The following is a 19,627-nucleotide window of genomic DNA, read 5'->3' as shown; positions in this document are numbered from 1 at the left end:
TACACTATTTTCAGTGATATTTTTACTATTATTGCAAGAAAAGAAACTATAATTTGAAAGAGGGGAATTTGGAGTTGAATAATGTGAGATTTTAGAGCGTGAACAATTATTATTTTTTTTTTTTTTTGGCGCATCAACAGCTGAGGTCATTAGCGCCCGGAGCTTTTTCCAGTGCACTGCCGGCCTCCGGACAGTGTTCTCTCGTTACAGACAACACTGTCCATCACCGGACAGTGAGCTGTAAGAAGCTCCTAGGAAGAGAAAATCTAAGGGTCAGCTGCTGGATTCGAACCCGGGACCTCCGCGTGGGAGTCCAGTATGCTAACCTCATAGCTAATCCCTTCCCTAATTATTATTATTATTATTATTTTGCAATCAGAGAAAATATGTCAGCATCTAACTAGCAAGCACTTTAAATCTCTACGTTGGGACCATTACTGTTTTTTTTTCAATCAATTTTTTATTGTCCACGTTTTTTTGTTTTTTTATGAATAATCAAATAAATCTTTCCCTAGCCGTTGGTGGTTTTCATTTCATTGGTCTTCACATTCACGTTTCTAAAATTCTTCAGTCTACCACAATTTTATCCATTATTTAATGTACTTCTGTAACCATTAAGTCAAATGAATAAAATAAGAGTCCATTCTATTGCATTTTGTATTGTTATTATTATTTGTAATTAGTGGATAAATTTAATTATTATTTTTTTGTTATTAAACTGATGTAAATATTAATGCAACCAAATAACTAGTGCCATTAAGGCCATTCAAGAAATAAGTAATATTTATAGAAAAAAAACACACATTAAATTATTTATATATAAATATATTTTTTTTTTATTAAAAAAGAAATTTTATATCTAAAATGTATAATATATTCGTACATTTGTATATTTTGTGTACATTTGTAATGTATAGTACCTAATAAATGTTAATTGATTTTTATTGTTTAGCTTCTTTTAACTAACTGCGCCAGACTCTTTCGCTAGCAAACCAAGTTTTGGCTTGTCAAATATTGGGGATTCTAGTTTAGTAATCATAGTTTTGAAGAAATAAAAAACCTGGATTGTCGTTGATTAGTCGACGTAGAGGGAGGAAGGACAATTAGACATAATATTTTAAATTAACAGTTAAATAGGGGATGGAACTAGGTGGGGGACACCACCACTCAAAATACCTTTTATAAAGAAACAAATATTTATTAATTTTGACAATCGGGAAATCTTAAAGCTAGAATTCAAAATAATAAAAACCTTTCTTGACAAACGGGAAATCTTAAAGCTAGAATTCAAAATAATAAAAACATTTCTTGACAAACGGGAAATCTTAAAGCTAGAATTCAAAATAATAAAAACATTTCTTGACGAAATAGGAACACATTAGTCTATGGCGTATTATAAAGTTTGAGACTTACATGAGTAGGCATTACATTATTTTCTAGAATGGTCATGACCAATTATAAAAACTAAAACATCCAATGGATCCAATAGATTACTATAGTGATCTGATCACGGCACAAAAATTCACACCTAACCAGAAGAAGCCCGAAAATCTTTTCTGATGCTAAGCACAGAGACACCGGCAAAACACACATTGAAAAACGACCCAACAACTTTTTTTGAAGTCCAAGGACAACTGCCTGAGCCAGGTCACGTACGCAGTTCCTTTCTCCCTACAGACCTCCAATGCAGCCAACCCTCCACTGCATCATTCTAAATTTCCCACAAGGGGGGCCGCATCTCCTTGCGAGGATCCAACATCCTCCCCCGCAGTGGACTCGCCAGAGTTCCACTTACTGATTTGGGAGAGGGCACAGCTTCCTGACAGGGCGGCTGATAACTCCGGACGCCGTCTTCACCTCGGCCACCCTGGCCACGTCATCTCGGCCATAATGCAATTTGGTGATCCGGCCTAAGGACCATTGCAGTGGAGGGAGGTTGTCGTCCATAATCGTGACTATTTGTCCTTCTGCCGCTGGGAAAGAGGGCGAATGCCATTTGATCATTGCCTGCTGATCAAGGAGGTACTCCCGATGCCATCGTTTCCAAAACTGGCTAACAGTGAATTGGGCCATTGCCCACTTAGACTTGAGGGCGGTGCGTTGGTTCAGGGAGTCACTAGTCGGAAGAGCAGTCATTGGACGCATAATTAGGAAATGTCCTGGCGTTAAGACTTGTAGATCGTCTGGCGACGACGAAAGGGTTGTCAGAGGTCGTGAATTTAAAATAGCCTCGACCTGGCAGATAATGGTGAGAAGACACTCCATTGTGGGCTCTTGCAGGCCCAAGGTAACTTTCAGCAAACGTTTCGTGGACTTGACCGCTGCCTCCCATAGACCACCGAAGTGGGGTGCTCTTGGTGGGATGAAGTGCCACTCGACTCCTCTTCTTCCGGACTCTCGTAGGATCGACTCTTGACATTGGGAATCATTCAACAAGGCAGATACTTCCTTAAGTCTCCTGGTAGCGCCGACAAAATTAGTACCATTGTCAGACCATATGTGACTAGGCATGCCTCGCCTGGCTATGAATCGGTTTAAGGCGGCTAGAAAGGCCTGAGTCGTGAGGTCAGTGACCAATTCTAAGTGAATGGCCTTTGTCGAAAAGCAGATGAAGATAGCGAGGTAGCATTGGAGGACCTTGGCGGACCGAAGTGACGCAATTTTTACGTTGAAGGGGCCTGCGTAGTCAATACCAGTAGTCGTGAAGGGTGGTGAGGCGCTGGCTCTTCCCTCTGGCAGTTGACCCATAATGGGGTTGAAAGGGGATGGTTTAATGCTGAAACATTTATTACATGATGACAATTGACGTCGAACTACATTTTTTCCATTAGTGATCCAATATCTGTTTCGGAGAAAGGCATGAGTGGCGGTAGGGCCTACATGGAGATTGGATACGTGAGCGTCTTGAATTACCAGGGCCGTAAGGGGATGTTGCTGAGGCAACAGGGCCGGGTGTTTATTGGACTCAGGGATATTGGCTTGTCTTAATCTTCCTCCAACTCGCAATACTCCGTCGGTATGTATGAATAAGCCTAAAATTCTGACCAGGCGTAATTTAGGTCTGGAGGACTGGGCATCTTCAATTTCTTCTAAAAATGAATGTCGCTGAGCTCGAACAATCAGGGCACGCAGGGCTTCACCGCGTTCTTTGACCTTTAATGGGCCTGAGATGTGGTGGGCTGAATTTCTGGCATTGTGGGCGAATCTTAGACACCAGGCAACCACGTTGATAAGCGTATGCAAATTGGAGAACTTGGATTCCAAATCCTCAGGGGAGGAGACTGCGATCGATACATTAAGAGCCTGGGAGCGAATTTCTGCCCCCACCATTGGGTCCGACAAATCTGCATTTACTTGTCTTAGGGGCCATGACTCAGGGTTCAATTTTAGCCAAGGAGGGCCTTCCCACCACAAGGGGTGGTTTACCAACTCCTGTGGCTTTAGCCCACGTGAGGCACAGTCCGCAGGGTTCTGCGATGAAGGGACATGAAACCATTGGGAAGCGGGTACCTTTTCTAAAATGGCAGCCACTCTATTGCCTACAAACACCTTCCAATGTGGAGGTGGGGTAGCGGTTATCCAGGCAAGAGCTATGGTAGAATCGGAAAAGGCGAAAATGTTTGGAGAGGGTATCTGAGGGAAGAGAAGACTGACTTTATGGAGTGTGAGAGCCAGGAGATGAGCGGCACAAAGCTCGAGGCGTGGGAGCGTAACAGGTTTCATTGGAGCCATTCTGGCTTTAGACATGATCAGGCTGATGACTGTTTCCTCAGAAAGTGACACAAGGTACACTACGGCTGCATATGCCCGTTCCGATGCATCAGCAAAACCGGTTAAATAAAATTTAGGAGTAGACAAGGACAAGAATCTAGGGATACGAATATTTGAGAGTTCCGGAAGGGTGACAGCAAACTGAGACCATTCTTGGATAATGGATGAAGGTAAAGGATCATCCCAGCTAAAGGAGGCTTGACAAACGACTCGAAATATTGCACGAGCAAAAACTGTTATTGGGATTAACCATCCCAATGGATCAAAAACTTTTGCGATCTGACTGGCTAATTGTCTTTTAGTTTGAATATTGGGGACTGAACGAATCAAAAAATGGAAATAGTCTTGTGAGGGGTTCCAACAGAGGCCAAGGATTTTTAATTGTGACTCCTCGTCATTCTCTAGACATACGGAAGACATTGCTGGGAGAAGGTGGTCGAGAGGAATTTTTTCTAACAGTCGAGGGTGATTGGCTGCCCATTTTCTGAGCTCGATTTGAGCTTGACTTAGTAACCTTATGAGTTGGTCTCTCGATTCCAGGGCCGCTTCAAAAGTAGGGCCGCCTCCGGAGACGTCATCGACAGAAGTACGATCCCTAAGGATCTCTGCTGCTTGGGGAAAGGAATTCTGCGAAGTGAGGGCTAACTCTTGTAACACGCGACATGCTAAGTAGGGCGCTGACGTGGTTCCATACGTGACAGTACACAGTCTGTACTCCTGAACCGGTTGACTGGTATCAAAGCGCCAAAGGATACGTAATAGGTCTCTGTCTTCAGGGGGGTGCAATATTTGACGAAACATTTGACGAATATCGGCTGTAAATACCCACCTGTCAACTCTGAATCTGGTAACAACCTTCCAGATGTCAAGCTGTAATCTAGGGCCAGGGAGTAAGAGCTCATTGAGGGAAACGCCTGATGAGGACTTCTGAGAGGCATTGAAGACAACTCTGATCTTCTCCGGGGGGTCATCTGGGCGATGTACCGCGTGATGGGGTATGTAATAGGTAACTTGACCCGACTTTAGGGGAGGAGCTAGCTCCATGTGTTTCGACTCTAGGTAGTCTCGCATGAATTCGACATAGGGAGGGCGAAGATGTGGAGACTTCGCATGGCGAGACTCAGTCTGAAGAAGGCGCTTTAGAGCAACCTTTCTAGACTCGCCGAGACAACAAGGACTGGTTTTGAGCGGCAGTGCTACTGAAAAGCGACCATCAGGGAGTCGAGAGTGAGACTTAGAGAAGCACTCTTCGGCCTTCAACTCCTCTGGCGTAAGGGGAGAGACTTCAGATACTTCCTCCAGGGCAAACATTTTTTCCATGAGGCGGGACAGGACCTGATCGGGGGGATGCTGACTTGGTTGGGAGGATTTTACTGAGCTGAAGCGGAGTACAGTAGGTTGGATAGAGACAACCGACACAGGATTGCATAAGGAAGACTTAACAGGCAAGGTAGAATTTTCAGAAGAAGAAGCTTCCGCTGAAATTGTGGTAGGAGGAAAAGACTCAGAATCCGGGCTGGTAAGAATTTGTAGCGGACGCCGCGTTCTATTTAAACGTTGTGGTTTTGGAGGAGGGAGCGGAATGTCTAAGGTTGGGCGAGCACAAGGCTGAGGAGTGACTTCCTCTTCGAGGGTTGACAAAATTTGAGCAGAGGACGAAGACCGGCTAGGAGTAACTGACTGTTCTGGTTCCATGATAAGTTCAGGGTTATTACGATGAGCAACTGGCTCAGACTCATACTCACCAGGAGGGGTGCTGGTTGGAGTCTTGTCTTCAGGATTAGACTCATTATTAGGTACCTTAGAGGGGATTAAATGACCATACTTATGTTTAAATAATATTTTATAATAGGTCCGATAAAGTTTGGAGTTAGACATGTGGTTTTGGACAGAAGGGTGAAAACGAACCCTTTTAACAGGTAGCCTTTTCAGGGGACCAGACATGACCCAGCCAAGGGTTGTCAATCGTGCGTTAGGGGAGCCATTTTGTGAGCGAATCATCTGACTGAGATCGAGGGCATCAAAGACCGAAGCTGAAAATACCACGTCTACTGGGCTTGGTTCATTGAAAGTCGGGTCGGCTAAATATTTATTTGCTAGGTGTACCCAATCACCGACAGGAAAATACGAGGATGGAGCATCCGGAACTGTCTTAGTGACTACGCGAAAGGGAACTTTAAGTTGGGAAAATGGCGGGCATTGTTTTAAATTAGTTGACACAAAACCCACGACCTGGGTGGCAATATTTCCTCCTATTCCTCGGATAGCACCTGACATGGGAGAATAACTCAGTTTACATTCTTTGGCGAAGGTTGCTGACATTAGATTAATCTCACTGCCTGAATCCAGCAGGGCACGAGCACGATACCACTGGCTATCTCCTCCAAGGAGATACACCATGGCAGTGGGGGAAACTGACATGTCGGATGGGAAAGACTTGAATATTGATTTTCGGGAGGCTTTCGTAGCATGACATAAACGACAATGTCTACGACGACAGAAGACGACACTGGATAAGGGAGGGGTATCGTGCCTGCCAAGAACCTATAAATCTGACTGGGGGGTTGGTGCTGGATGTCGGCCAAAATAGGTTATGGGAAGGACAGGGGATATGCTGCCCGAGGATGATGACGTAGGTCTGGAATCAGAGTCCCTGACTGACAGTAGAGGCTCAAAGGAACTGGGGGGAAGGAGTGGGCGTTTGGGAAAAGGAGGTGAAGATCTGGATTGAGAGGGTGAAGAGGCTTGTTTGGAAGAGGACTTAGATTCTGGAGGCGGACATGTCCTCAAGGACATTAAGGACGGCAGGTGGGAGGCACTTCGTGCTTCTTGGCATACGCTGGAAGACTGAGGAGGGGGGTGCAAGGTGGTGTGGTGCTCGCCATGACATTTGCCACACCCCACCTGGCAGGGACAGCGGGATACTTGATGATATTTAGACAGGCAATTAACACACAGGCGTTCCTCCGCGACAAAACTCCACCTATCCTTGCCAGACAATTGCAAATATCTGTCGCAGCGGGACAACCGATGTGGTCCCCCACAAAAGTAGCATCGGATTGAAGAGACTGAGGAGGCGGGGGCGCAGGACGTAGAAGGCGTGGAGCGCCGAACTGGAGCCGGGGAAGGGGTAGGTGAAGGCCTCCTCGGTGTGCGGGGGACAAAACTGACTGACTTGGGGCGATACGGTCTAAACTGGTTTGGCGAAGGGACCTCCACCACCTGTGGTTCGTCGACCGGAGGGGCAGGACCGGATGAAGGAGTAAAGGGGGCGGAAGCCTGGCTAGGACCAGACTGAGCAGATGAATGCGACATTTTCTGTAAGGGGACCAGTTTAGGGGAAAACCTGTCTTCCTGCTGCTTTAGAAAGTCCAATACTTGACCACTACGGGGCAATTCGTCAAAGGAACCAAGGCATTTCTTCCGGAACTCCTCCTGAAGGCCAGGGGACAGGACAGACAGGGAGACATGACACAACAAGAAGTCCAGGGGTTCAGGGATGTCGCAGTGGTCGAGGAGAATCTGTCGCCCAGACAGCCAAGCGATGATATCTTCCATGCTGGAGCCAGCGGCCGGGAATTGAAGGAAGGCTTCCAGCATGGCACTAGCAATTCTTAGCCTCCCCTCATACCGGCCGTCTAATGTCTCCCAAGCGTAGAGGTACCCGGCCTCCGTCAGGGTGGCATTCTGAATGATCGACAAGGGTGGACCCCTCAGGCAAGACCGCAACGCCTGAAGTCGCTTGGCAGGTGAGAGAGCCAATTTATGGACCTCCGACTGGAAGGTCCGTTTGAACTCTCTATATGATAATACTTCCCCTCCAAACACGGGAATTCTAGGGATGACCAGTTCCTGAAGCTGTCTCCGCGCCAACTCTGACACAGAATCATCGGGAACGGGACTGGGCGGTGAGGAAGTCGGCACATTTTCCATCATGAGGGGTGTAGCCAAGGCAGGGAGGACGATAGACAAATGGGCGAGCTCTGCCTGAGCATGACTGGCAGACAGTGCCAGGGCTAAGGGACCACTATCCTCTGGCGCCAACAGTCGAAGCCACTCCCAGGCTTCCCTGTCCACAGTCTGGGACAAGGATTGAAAGAGAGCGGAGAACTGTTGGCACCTTGCAACTCTGTCTGGGGAATCCAGGTCCAACAACTGAACACTCCGAGCCCACTGGTCCAACCTGGCAACGAGGTGCCGACATCTGATAGCATTGAGACTCTCGCTGGCCTCAGGTTGGGTGGAAGCTCGGGGAGTTTCCTCCAACGAGGGGGAAACCGACGGGACTGGCGAAACAGGGGGGGTGACTTTCTCCAGGGACTCCTCCATGATCCTAAAATTGGACACAACTAATAACTCTTGTCGACAAAAAAAATACAAAATACAAAATATAAATACACAATACAAAAGATAGTATAAATTTGTAAAACAGTATAAATTTAAAATAGTATAAATTTAACAAAAAACAAATTAGTATAATTATAAAACAAGTTGAACAAGAACTTGACAGAACAACACGGACAAAAAAAAATTATATATATAAATAATTGTTGAATAGTAAATACAGAATACGAGAATAAACAAGGTTTATAGTGCAAACGAAATATTTAATTTGACATTATAATTAACACAAAAAATACGGAGCCACAAGGCAAAGGCAAGACGTAACCTATGAGTGACTAAAACAATACATTTGTAAATTCCAAGAATAACTTGACTTCAGGCTAGATCACAATGAAAAAATATGAACAATATAAAATATGAACGATGTTCCAAAAAATAATTTTAAAGCGAAATTAAAATATGACTGTGTATTTCTAAGCTACAAGTATATTCATATATATATATAAACAAATGAAAATTACTATAAGTCTAAACAGAACACAAAAAATTATGTAATTATTTATTTATTTACTTATTTATTTAATAGGTATCTTGAGTGTTCCCGGGTTTCGGCACCATGATTAGTCGACGTAGAGGGAGGAAGGACAATTAGACATAATATTTTAAATTAACAGTTAAATAGGGGATGGAACTAGGTGGGGGACACCACCACTCAAAATACCTTTTATAAAGAAACAAATATTTATTAATTTTGACAATCGGGAAATCTTAAAGCTAGAATTCAAAATAATAAAAACCTTTCTTGACAAACGGGAAATCTTAAAGCTAGAATTCAAAATAATAAAAACATTTCTTGACAAACGGGAAATCTTAAAGCTAGAATTCAAAATAATAAAAACATTTCTTGACGAAATAGGAACACATTAGTCTATGGCGTATTATAAAGTTTGAGACTTACATGAGTAGGCATTACATTATTTTCTAGAATGGTCATGACCAATTATAAAAACTAAAACATCCAATGGATCCAATAGATTACTATAGTGATCTGATCACGGCACAAAAATTCACACCTAACCAGAAGAAGCCCGAAAATCTTTTCTGATGCTAAGCACAGAGACACCGGCAAAACACACATTGAAAAACGACCCAACAACTTTTTTTGAAGTCCAAGGACAACTGCCTGAGCCAGGTCACGTACGCAGTTCCTTTCTCCCTACAGACCTCCAATGCAGCCAACCCTCCACTGCATCATTCTAAATTTCCCACAAGGGGGGCCGCATCTCCTTGCGAGGATCCAACAGTCGTAAAGATGACACCATCAATGTCGCGCAAAAAGACTATTTATTAATGCACTGCTGCTCCAAAATTACAATTTTCGCGTGTAACTCAAAACATGCACTTCCAAGAAAATATCAATTTCAAAATTTGACAATCGCAATACTTCCTTCTTACTAGGAGTAGTAGAAAGTAAAAATGGATGATGTGAGTATATCTATGTTTTAACGCGATATCAGCTGAAGTGAGAAAAGAATTGAATGCTCTCTAAGTCTTGCCGCCTACAATTACATTTCCAATGCGCCATGTAATTGGTCAATTCTAGCTATTAGTAGAAAAATCCTATTAAACTAATTTTTTCTAATAGGTATTTTATTATAGATCAAATTATTTTTAAAAAAATCTCAAAAACAAGGCTAGATCAGACTCAGATGAATTAATAAAAAAGATGCTTGACCTAAAATAATACTAGGAAATATTGTTTTCATCAATGACAAAAATTAACAAAAAAAAAACAGTAAATTAATGTACTAAGGATGGTGAGGAAAAAATGATAATTAAACTGATAACAATATTTCTCATAACTAATTATTAAAAATCATTTAATCGTTTCAGTATTTGTCACAATAAAATAAATAAATAAATTTCTATCTCTAAAACTATTTAAACATTTTTTATAAGTTACTTGGAGTAGGTATTGATCGTCATAAATATTTATTTGGGACTGTCTTGTATTAAAGATGCCACAGCTAGTTAAATGGAAAGTACGGCGCACCCTGATTTGTATTCTAACTGTGCTAAATACTTCACCAGTGAAATCTCGTATTTATAAAAAGTAACAGCCGTAACCTATCACAGAAAAGATCTATAATACACTAAAAAAACAAAAACAAAAATGCACTTAAATAAAGGAGAAGATAAAAACATAACAATTTTCATCAAAATTTATTTAGAGCATCAAATTTATATCGCCAGCTGGAGATTTCTTATGTAAAGCTCTTTTAAATCTTATATTTCTAGACACATATACAAAAGCATTCGACGAAGGTTGGCCAAAATTTTTTATATGATATTTGGCCCAAGGTAAGCAACCAGTTGAATAGTTGACATTCTTCTCATAAATATCTTCATGAAAACATTGCCATTTATTAGTTAAAGTCCCAAAATGTGAGTTAGATTTCAATCGATTATCTTGTGGTTTAATTTTGATTAATTTAAGGCGCAAAAATGCTGCCGAATGTATTTGGCGCTTTGCTCTTGGATATATTGGTAGGCAATCTGATATTGAAGTCATAACTTTTCTAGCCTGCCTTTGTGGATTTGCTGAATCACCAAATATCATATAAAGTTGGTTGTCTACATCAGCTAATAAACCAGTAAGAAGTCGACTTTTATCAGGTGTGGCTCGTGTGGCTGCCTAAAATGTAGACAAAACTACTGAGATAAACATTATCAGATATAAAGCACAAATAAATTTTTAAGATGACTAATGAAAAACTTGATATGCTTAATTTCCTTCAGAACCCAGCTTAAAAATCAAGGTTTTGAAAACCTTGTAATCTAAATTAGTCTATAACTAACAAGGGACGAGCAGTTAAAATTACTACTTACCGGCGTTTTGACAAATTTTAGTTTTAGGATGTAAACAATGGGAAGCTAATATAACTAGTTACATTTTCATCAAGATAGTCAGGAATCAAAACAATTTAAATACAAAGTGATAGGCCTTCAAATGTTTAGTCTTTGTAGTTCAATGAAACCCGCACTTTTTTTAACCTCCAGAAGGTTGAAAAAAAAACTTTTAGCTTTTAGTTTTAAACAAAATCGTAGGGGCCACTTACAAGAAAAACAAAATTTGAGAAATCGGATTAGTAAAGTCATTCTTCCATTTCTTGGGTTTTGAACAAACTTTTAGAGACAGAAGCATCTCTAGTACAATTTGAAACAGTTTAAAGTTTCTGCGTTATTGTTTTTGATTTATTTTTTATACTATAATATGTGTGTTCGAGTTAAACATATTTTTTGAATAATCACTCTATTTTGTGAATTAAAATCTAAAAAAATTGTTAGTAGTAAAGATTGGAATTTAAGAAGGGAGAGCAGAATAATAGAACCGTTTAAGGATAATCAAATTCTTTGCCCCTGTTATGTAGGGTTTCACTGTTCTGGAAAATATAAATGAGCAAGAATTTTTAAAGGCAGGATTACAACTTTAAATATTTCACCGGTGTTATGCTGCCCGAGGATAATCAAAGTTAATTATAGTAATAGTGGCGTCGCTGCCCGAAACGAAAACATATTTTAATATTGTATTTTAAAATATTAACACTTCCAGAGAGCTTTATAAGTGTTTTTATTAATGAAATAAGACCTATTATAATTTATTCGTAATTCATTTGTTTTAATAAAATTTATTCGTAGGTAAAAAAGATTATACTTTGAATTAATTATTATTTGAAAGTATATACTTATTTGTTTATAAATATGATCTAATTATTTTACCTTTCTCCAATGAAGTGTTGTAACACAGACCTTACGAGACACATTTGGAGAAGTATACAGTAATGCGAATAATTATTGACAGAAAATTTATTATTTTAATATTGCAAGGAAGTAAGCCCAAAAATATCACATTAAACCTTACATAGACACAATTATATATATGTGCGAAGAACACGCAGTCCGGTTTTTTTATTATTATTTTTATTTAAGCGGACGGCGTAGTTGAATGAAAATTCAATTTCGAAAATTGACATGATTGCAAGGAGCAGGAGAAATCAGCAAAGTTAAATAACATAAAAAAATATGCTGAAATAAAAAATACTTACAAATACAGCAGTCATTATGTGTAATGTGTAAGGATCAAAGAATGGCGAAAGAAATATTCGCCCAGCCAGTAACATTAGATATTTTTCAATAATTGGCCACACATATGTGATCAAAGCGAATTCACCAAGCGCTGTCAAAGTTACAACTGAACCTTTAACAAGAAATATTGAAACGTTTTAAAGATACTAATTTAAAGTAAGAAATAATTGATTAATACTTTTGCATGAATAGTCTGTGAATGATGGGGTTGTCAGTAACTTGTTTATGTTGTTGAATTTGGATACTATGGGAATCTAAATCCCTTAAGCGACTGGTGTTTCAACATTATCTGCCATTGGAACCTTCTTAGCTCGTAGAGCATTGGCATTAAAGCCTCTTCCTTTACAAATCTCTAGAACAGTTTAGTATTAAAATTAAATCTAATATAACTGCAACAGATTAGATGATATGAGGCTTGGTCAGAAAGCCTACGACACCTTGAAGATGAAAAACTATTTGTAAGATTAGACTTAGTCTCGTAAGGATAACGTGGGAAAAGTATGAAGATGAACTGAAATAAAACCTATTGCAAGCTCTTCCCACTTACCTCTATATGAGAAGCAAAGCCTAAACAAGCCATCCGTTTCCTGGCCCAAGCGATGTATATTCAGTCTACATTGGCTCATTTAAAGGCATAAGAATGGTCTCCCGGCCTTGTTGAAATAACAGTGCAGTAAATTTAGGCGAGTAGCTAATAATGAATGTTTTCGCTTGCCTCAGACCAACTACTTCTGTGACTTGCAGTAAGCCTATTAATAGTTGTACTTATGAGGCCGTTAGCAATGCCACAGGAGGGTTCGAGTCTTGCGAAAGCTTCATAGGACGCACGCTTTCAACATACGCCTCCTACCTCTCATTGTCACTGTAACCTGAATGTGTGGGTACCCAATTTAATATTTACTATTGACGGATTTTAATGAATTAAATTACCAAAATGAGACTGTATGGGAGCATTTGGATCAAGCAGATATTCCAAAAGGTGTTTAACCGTATCCATGTATTGTTTAATTTCAATTCTCCATTCGCCAATCACCTGCAACCAAAATATCCAACAAATCTTATGTGAATCATTCACACGACTTAATTTTACGAAAATTCATATATTTTTAACTAAAAATCTGCTTATTTAAAGTCTTTTTACTTAATCTTAGTAGATTTTGTTATTATGTAGTTTCTCTACAACAAAAGGGTATTTTAGAGAGAAATGAAGGACCTATGAAGGACTCGGAGATCGATGACTCAACTATTCTTACTCAAGGGGACCTCAAAAATGCATAACCGGTGAAAACTTCAATGCAATTCCTCTTGAATTCGATACTGTAGTTCACTTCTACATTGTAGTTAAACTTCCTGTGATATTTCATTTTCGAGCGACACTTTGAGCCTAGTGTATTTATTGCAACACTCATACAGAATAGAACTTTTACACAATTAGCTAACGTACCCTAGCAAGCAATGTTCCTGCTCTTATTCTTAATATTATATCGTTGTCGTTATTTGATTCTGGAGCTTCTATAACTATTTTCAGTAAAGCGTTAGCTGCATAGTTTGTCTGAAATGAAATACACACCATTTTTTAATAATAACTAAACTACAAAATAATAAATATCGAATAAAAGATACAAAGTAGAACTCACAGCTATATAAGTGCTGACGCAGACGTATTTATTTTTGGATATAGCTTCAACAGTAGCAATCAGGTTATCCGTAAGATTAATGTCACGTACAATTTGTTGCATCATTGTTAAAGCCACCAAATTTAAAAAATATGGGCATTCTGGGCCAATTTTAGGATTGGACCTTAAATCTTCTAAAGCTATCTGAAATAATTAAATAACGAATCCTAAATCAGATAGTAAAACAAGACACTCTAATACCAGCAAAAAATACAAAAAAGGATATTTGTGATACCGACATAATATAACTACATAGAACTAATATCTTGTAGGAAAAATAAACTATTTACAAAATATCCTCTTTTATCATGATTTAATAAGGCGTCGACATTTTAATCTTCACGAACCACATAGTCAAAGCTTTAATAGCGCATAGATCTCCAAAGCGATATTTTTTATTTTAACTGTATTTTTTTAATTTTAGAGTTGGAAAAGTCTTTAATTGAGCATAATATTTAAATTCTAACTCTAAGTTTGTGAAGCAAGTTATTATGTCTCAATGTTTGAGTTTATGGAGATCTACAGATTTCTACATCCCATTCCTCCCCTAATTTGTTAATGTTTCTTCATATAGAACATTTAGAAGAAGTCAATTACTGTCTTCTTTTTCCTCTGCGCTAAAGCACCTTGGCCTCCTAAAGCAGCGCCTTGGCCTCCTTTAGCAGAGGTCCCAACTCTTCTTCTTCACTGTCTGATGCTCACTTCATCAAATCCACCTCAACATCCTGCAGCTAACGCAACCATCTTCGACTTCTAGGTCTTCTACCTCCTGGATGTCCTTTATAGACCTTTTGAGGGGCTCTATCCTCAATCATTCTGTGGAGGTAACCTAACCAACATAACCTTTCCCCTTTTATGGCAGCCCAAGCGTCTCTTCTCTGTAGAGCTAATACAATCCAGCATTTTGACGAGGACGGTACACTCCGTTTTCAACTTCTAGGCTCAACTTTTCTTTCCCAGCAGTTCAACCTCAGCTCATCAGCACCCATGTATAACCAGCCGCATAACAATACAGTTCGGAGGTCTGTCTTATCTGGTGACTTTCGAAGTGCTTATTACGAAACGTACTACTTAAAGCCCCCAGACATCTGTTTCCTCTCGAGATTCTGCAACTAATGTCATCGCGAACCTCATTCCTACAATCATTTCTATGATTTATTCTAGAATTGTTCTTTTGCTTAATACCTCTGCCACTTGTTTTTGAGGTTCTACCCCTAGGCAAGCTGCCATCAGCCTTTTAATTTTAGAGTTAGAAAAGTCTTTGTCTCAATATTTCAGGTCTAAAGATTTCAGTATACAATTTCTTCCCTACTGTTGTCTTGGCAATGTTGATGTTCCATCCAATAGAAAAGTTATAAGTAGTCAATTAAAGTGACTAGAAGCGAGAATTGGGACTCAAAATTTGAGATTGATGAGAGTTCTGTGAGTTTCACATCCTATATCTCCTCCACAATTGTCTCCAAGGTTATTTTATATATATTAGAGCGCTCTCTTAAGAGTTTTGAGCATTAAGAAGCAAGTTATCAGGACCAAAAATTAGAGACATTATGAGATCTGTAGTCCTTAAAGAGGCGATAAATCTCTAAGAACTAAGGTCTTGCTTGAATAGTGTGGCGTCTCAACGGTTCATCGTTCCCGGGATGGACAGCTCAGTGTGAATACTGTTTGGAGATCAGGAGTCCCTGATAAGGCTCCAGGCGCTATGACAACTGAGGATCCTTAAAAATAACAATTAGCAATAGTACATTTATTGATGAGAATGTTCAGGCACACAAACCTACCTTAACAAGTTCTGGGTTTCCATTCATAATTGTTCTGGCAATTGCCAGATAATACAAACTTGGAGGTTGTGAAGCTGGTTCTTCTTCAGCATTACCATTTGGCATAATCCATCTAGCTAAAATAGAAATAGTAAAAAATCTTGCGCGGAACACTTATATGAATTTCTTTATGTACTATTATTACATAGCTCTAATGGGCAAATAGACTTATCTTAAAACCTTCATTACAAGGATTTATTCGGAAAAATTATGAATTAACTTTATTGCTTACTGAGTAGCAGTTAAGCTTTTAAACGAAATCTGAAAATCACAATGAGAAAAAATAATAAGAATAGTTGCACTTTTGGTCAACCAACTTTCATTAATTTTAGAATTTCTGCGATGTATTTAACATTCCTTGATATAACTTAGGAGGCGGAGCAGTTCTAAAGAAGCACATTAAAAAGAATTTTAATATGGCTATATATTTTTCTTTATAGATACATACAATTCCACAAATACAGATTGCGAGGATATATATATCTCAAAAGATTTCTAGTTTTTAGCGGGACCCAAAACATTTATTTCCGATAAAAAATACAACTTCTAAAATGTAACACAATCACACATGCTTATTATACCTTGTATATATGGTGGACCTTTTTGTAAATAAATAGCTTCAGCCAATGCACTATCTGGAACTAATATTTCTGGATCATCCTCCACGTAAACTCCGGCTTCAGGTATATAAATAAATTTTGCATCGTTCGTGTGATCATGGCCATAGAGTTTGATACCACCTACAGCACTAATAGCCCTTCTAATATCGTCAACATCAAGTCTGTCGCATTTATTACGGTTCATTATCAATTTCGCCATCTGCAAAAAAAAAAAATCGAATTTTGAGAGATTTTATTTTGTCTCTGTGTTGTTTTAAACCAAGAAACCAAGTTTAAGCCATTCGCAATTTGACGTATGGATATATTTCCTTTTTCCCCTTCATACAATACCACAAATACAGATTACGAGAATATATAACTCAAAATACTCCAAGTTTAGTTGGCTTCAAAACATAAAAATACAATACAATATAATTATAACATACGGAGATTATATATTCACTTTATTAGAAACATTTTCCCACAAAAATTGGTTTTCGGGGAAAGTTTTCAGAGTAGTAACTAGAAACTCTCCCTTTAAGTGCCATGTCATATTAAAGTACGGTTCTGGCGAATACAGTAATTTAAAATGCATTTAAAGAAACGAGAGTATATTCAATTTAAATATCGGATAAATAGATTAGAAAAATAGATAAATATATAAGAATAAATTTTGTGTTTTGGGGAATTTTCTAGAGTTCGGCATGGAAACAACATATGGGTATGATGGTGGGGTCCTATAGCAGTCAAATTATCTTGAACTTGAAATGCGAATGGCATGTCTAAACCATTGAGCGTTCAGTTCAGTAAAATTCCATACCAAAGAAAAATGGCAAATTGGTTTCTGCACTTTCGGTCAACTGATTTTCCTCAAGTTTGCAATTCTAGCATTTTTTTCATGTCTCTTTAATACTACGTAATAAGTGAAACTCTGTATTGTATTAATGTGGCACTTTAAAAAAAGGTTTTAAAATATTAAATCTAAAGAATCTCACACACACACGCCCACAAATCTTTCGAGAAACTGTTCCAAGTAAAAGTGTGTATGTAAATAGTTCCAAAAATTAAAAGAAAATCAATACCGCAATTTTTGAGAAAAGAAGAATTATTGAAAACATAGTTCTGCAAAGACACTCTCAATTTGATTAAAACCAAGTATCAGAAATGAAACTATTTATTAAGTATGGGAGTGAAAACCTCATAAAAGAACTAAGAGAAACATTCCTCAATATTTAAGATAATGAAGAGGTGCCAGAAGCATGAGTAAAGCAATTACATAGTCTGTTTTTAAAAAAAGGAGACCAGCTAGACTGTAATAATTATCGGAGCATATCACACCGTGCCTATAAGATATTGTAATTTGTAAATTACCCTTTGTAAAAAGTGAATTTTATGTACTACGACTGTTAGGGATGTCACTAGAAGAGCAGGGGTTGAGAGTTGATGGAATAAATTCCGATCTCAACATCTCACATTTATCATCATCCATTCACTCACATTTATTATTGCTAGGACCAACTGAACCTTCAAAATCATAATTACAGTAATTAATTTTAATTGCGACAATTTTAATACGTGTAGGTCGTATCAATAATTCTTTATACGTTCTGTTCGAATTGAGGGGGTCTCAAATCATTTCATTAAGTTGAAAAGATTCCTATTGTAACAAAAAAAAGTAGTCCGACTTTGGTACATTGGGAGATCGATTTACTTGAGTGATCGATTGCACTTGACGATCGACTGTTTGAACATTTGTTTTAAAAAAACATTACCTTCCTAGCTTTGCTAGAATGAAATTTGAACTTGAAAGATAGCAGCATAAACAATGTAATAAACACAGACTAATAAATAATGTCAATCTCTATTCAGAGTTGATTAGAACATCAAAGCTGACAAAAGCTGATTATTATTATTATATAATAATGTACATAACTTACACAAAGTAATTCCTTTGTTTTATGATATAGTTCGTCAGCAACATGCCTGCATTCATCTTCTGTCACACTAATTCCTACTGTAGATGCCATTGCTGCAATAGATCTACTACTAAATCTGCAATGATTCGAAGCTGACTGTTTCGGCTCATTAGTTGATGGCTGCGAATTCATCTTCACTAATTAGCAAACACTGATAACCAATTCATCCATTCGATCAAATAATGTTTAGTTCTTTGAATAATTCTATTTCATTGATGAAATAATACTTTATTTAAAATAAAATACTTTATACTGGAACTGATTGAAGTACATCAAGTATATTTTGAAAAAAATGCATCACTAATTATTTATTTTTATAACCTTTTAAAGCAATTTCAAAAATATCTAACGAGGAAGTACAAGTTTCATAAGAACGTTTGTTGTGGATAAAGATAAACACCTCTCGCAACCTTTAAGGGGAATTATTATTCCACGTCCAGTAAACAGTGTTGTATGGTTAGGTCAACCACTTAACATTCCCAATTATTCAAAGAACACTAAAAGTGTGGTTAAAAAAATAAATGTTAATGTTCAGGAAATTTAATTTGTATTTTTTTTTTACAAGGTGGCAGCGATAATATTATTCAGTTTTGAAAACTGAGCTATGACAAGACATTGCGCTCCCCCTGTCACATTAGGACAACGTGGATTTCTTGGGGGATCTACGTTGATTTGAGGTGAATCACAACAGCTTCCCGAATAGCACAATTGAAATCAAATAATAGGAGCGTGGTGTGTATACAAATATTTCTACAGTTTTTTTTTTTATTTGTCATATTAATAAACATGAGGTTGATATTTAAAATCTCTTGAAACATCTTTAGTTAGAAAGGGCCTCTTTTTTTTCACTGCATCAGAAAGTACTGGACTGCAAGGAATTTGATAACCCTTGATACATCTTTTGATCGTGAAGTTTAATAAGGAGGTGGCCCATAAAAACAAAATTTTCTGTTTTATTTTTTTTAATTATTATTAAAATAAAGTAAAACTCAGTTAATAAATACATTTTTAGTGAGAGGGTAGCAAGAGTTTTTTATTTTTATTTTTTTCAATTTAAGACGCATCAGCATCTGAGGTTATTGGCGTCCGGAGCTTTCTTCAGTGTACTGTTGGCATCCAGACAATGTTCTCTCGTCACAAACAACACTACCAATCATGGGACAGTTAGCTGTAAGAAGCTCTTAGGAAAAGAATATCTAAAGGCCTGCAACTAGATTCGAACCCGAGATCTCCGTGTTGGAATCCAGTATACGCTAACCACTCAGATAATCCTTCCTTTAGTAGCAAGAGTTATT

General features: G+C 38.3%; 2 protein-coding genes across 3 annotated transcripts; both read right to left on the bottom strand.

The window, feature by feature from the left end:
* Positions 1–1,791: 1,791 nt before the first annotated feature.
* Positions 1,792–6,192, bottom strand: LOC141459388 (uncharacterized). Its single transcript, XM_074138422.1, has one exon. The coding sequence runs from the start codon at positions 6,190–6,192 to the stop codon at positions 1,792–1,794; it is 4,401 nt and encodes a 1,466-aa protein (XP_073994523.1).
* Positions 6,193–10,123: 3,931 nt separating this feature from the next.
* LOC141459096 (TAF6-like RNA polymerase II p300/CBP-associated factor-associated factor 65 kDa subunit 6L) lies at positions 10,124–18,735 on the bottom strand. Of its 2 annotated transcripts, none has more exons than XM_074137683.1 (8): positions 18,294–18,735; positions 16,339–16,576; positions 15,719–15,834; positions 13,899–14,081; positions 13,706–13,813; positions 13,192–13,294; positions 12,222–12,373; positions 10,124–10,810 (listed from the first exon to the last, which is right to left on the bottom strand). In XM_074137683.1, the coding sequence occupies exons 1-8, from the start codon at positions 18,462–18,464 to the stop codon at positions 10,343–10,345; spliced, it is 1,539 nt and encodes a 512-aa protein (XP_073993784.1). In that variant the 5' UTR covers positions 18,465–18,735; the 3' UTR covers positions 10,124–10,342. The 2 variants fall into 2 exon arrangements, with proteins under 2 accessions (XP_073993784.1, XP_073993785.1); XM_074137684.1 differs by lacking the exon at positions 18,294–18,735 and adding an exon at positions 17,728–17,869.
* Positions 18,736–19,627: the final 892 nt, after the last annotated feature.

The sequence above is a fragment of the Rhodnius prolixus genome, unplaced genomic scaffold, assembly GCF_049639745.1.
Source record: "Rhodnius prolixus isolate KJV_2025 unplaced genomic scaffold, Rpr scaffold_11, whole genome shotgun sequence".
In the NCBI taxonomy this organism is placed as follows: Eukaryota; Metazoa; Arthropoda; class Insecta; order Hemiptera; family Reduviidae; genus Rhodnius; species Rhodnius prolixus.
Note: the sequence above shows the minus strand (reverse complement) of the source record. Positions and strands in the feature narration are given on the sequence as shown.

Bases quoted from the DNA above. Each gene is read 5' to 3' on its own strand.
- LOC141459388 (XM_074138422.1), bottom strand. From the start codon at position 6,192: ATGTCAGTTTCCCCCACTGCCATGGTGTATCTCCTTGGAGGAGATAGC.
- LOC141459096 (XM_074137683.1), bottom strand. From the start codon at position 18,464: ATGAATTCGCAGCCATCAACTAATGAGCCGAAACAGTCAGCTTCGAAT. The intron at 14,082-15,718 runs GTAGGTTTGTGT...TAATTATTTCAG, and splicing joins GAAACCCAGAACTTGTTAAG to ATAGCTTTAGAAGATTTAAG. The intron at 12,374-13,191 runs GTAATTTAATTC...TTCTTGTTAAAG, and splicing joins TCCCATACAGTCTCATTTTG to GTTCAGTTGTAACTTTGACA.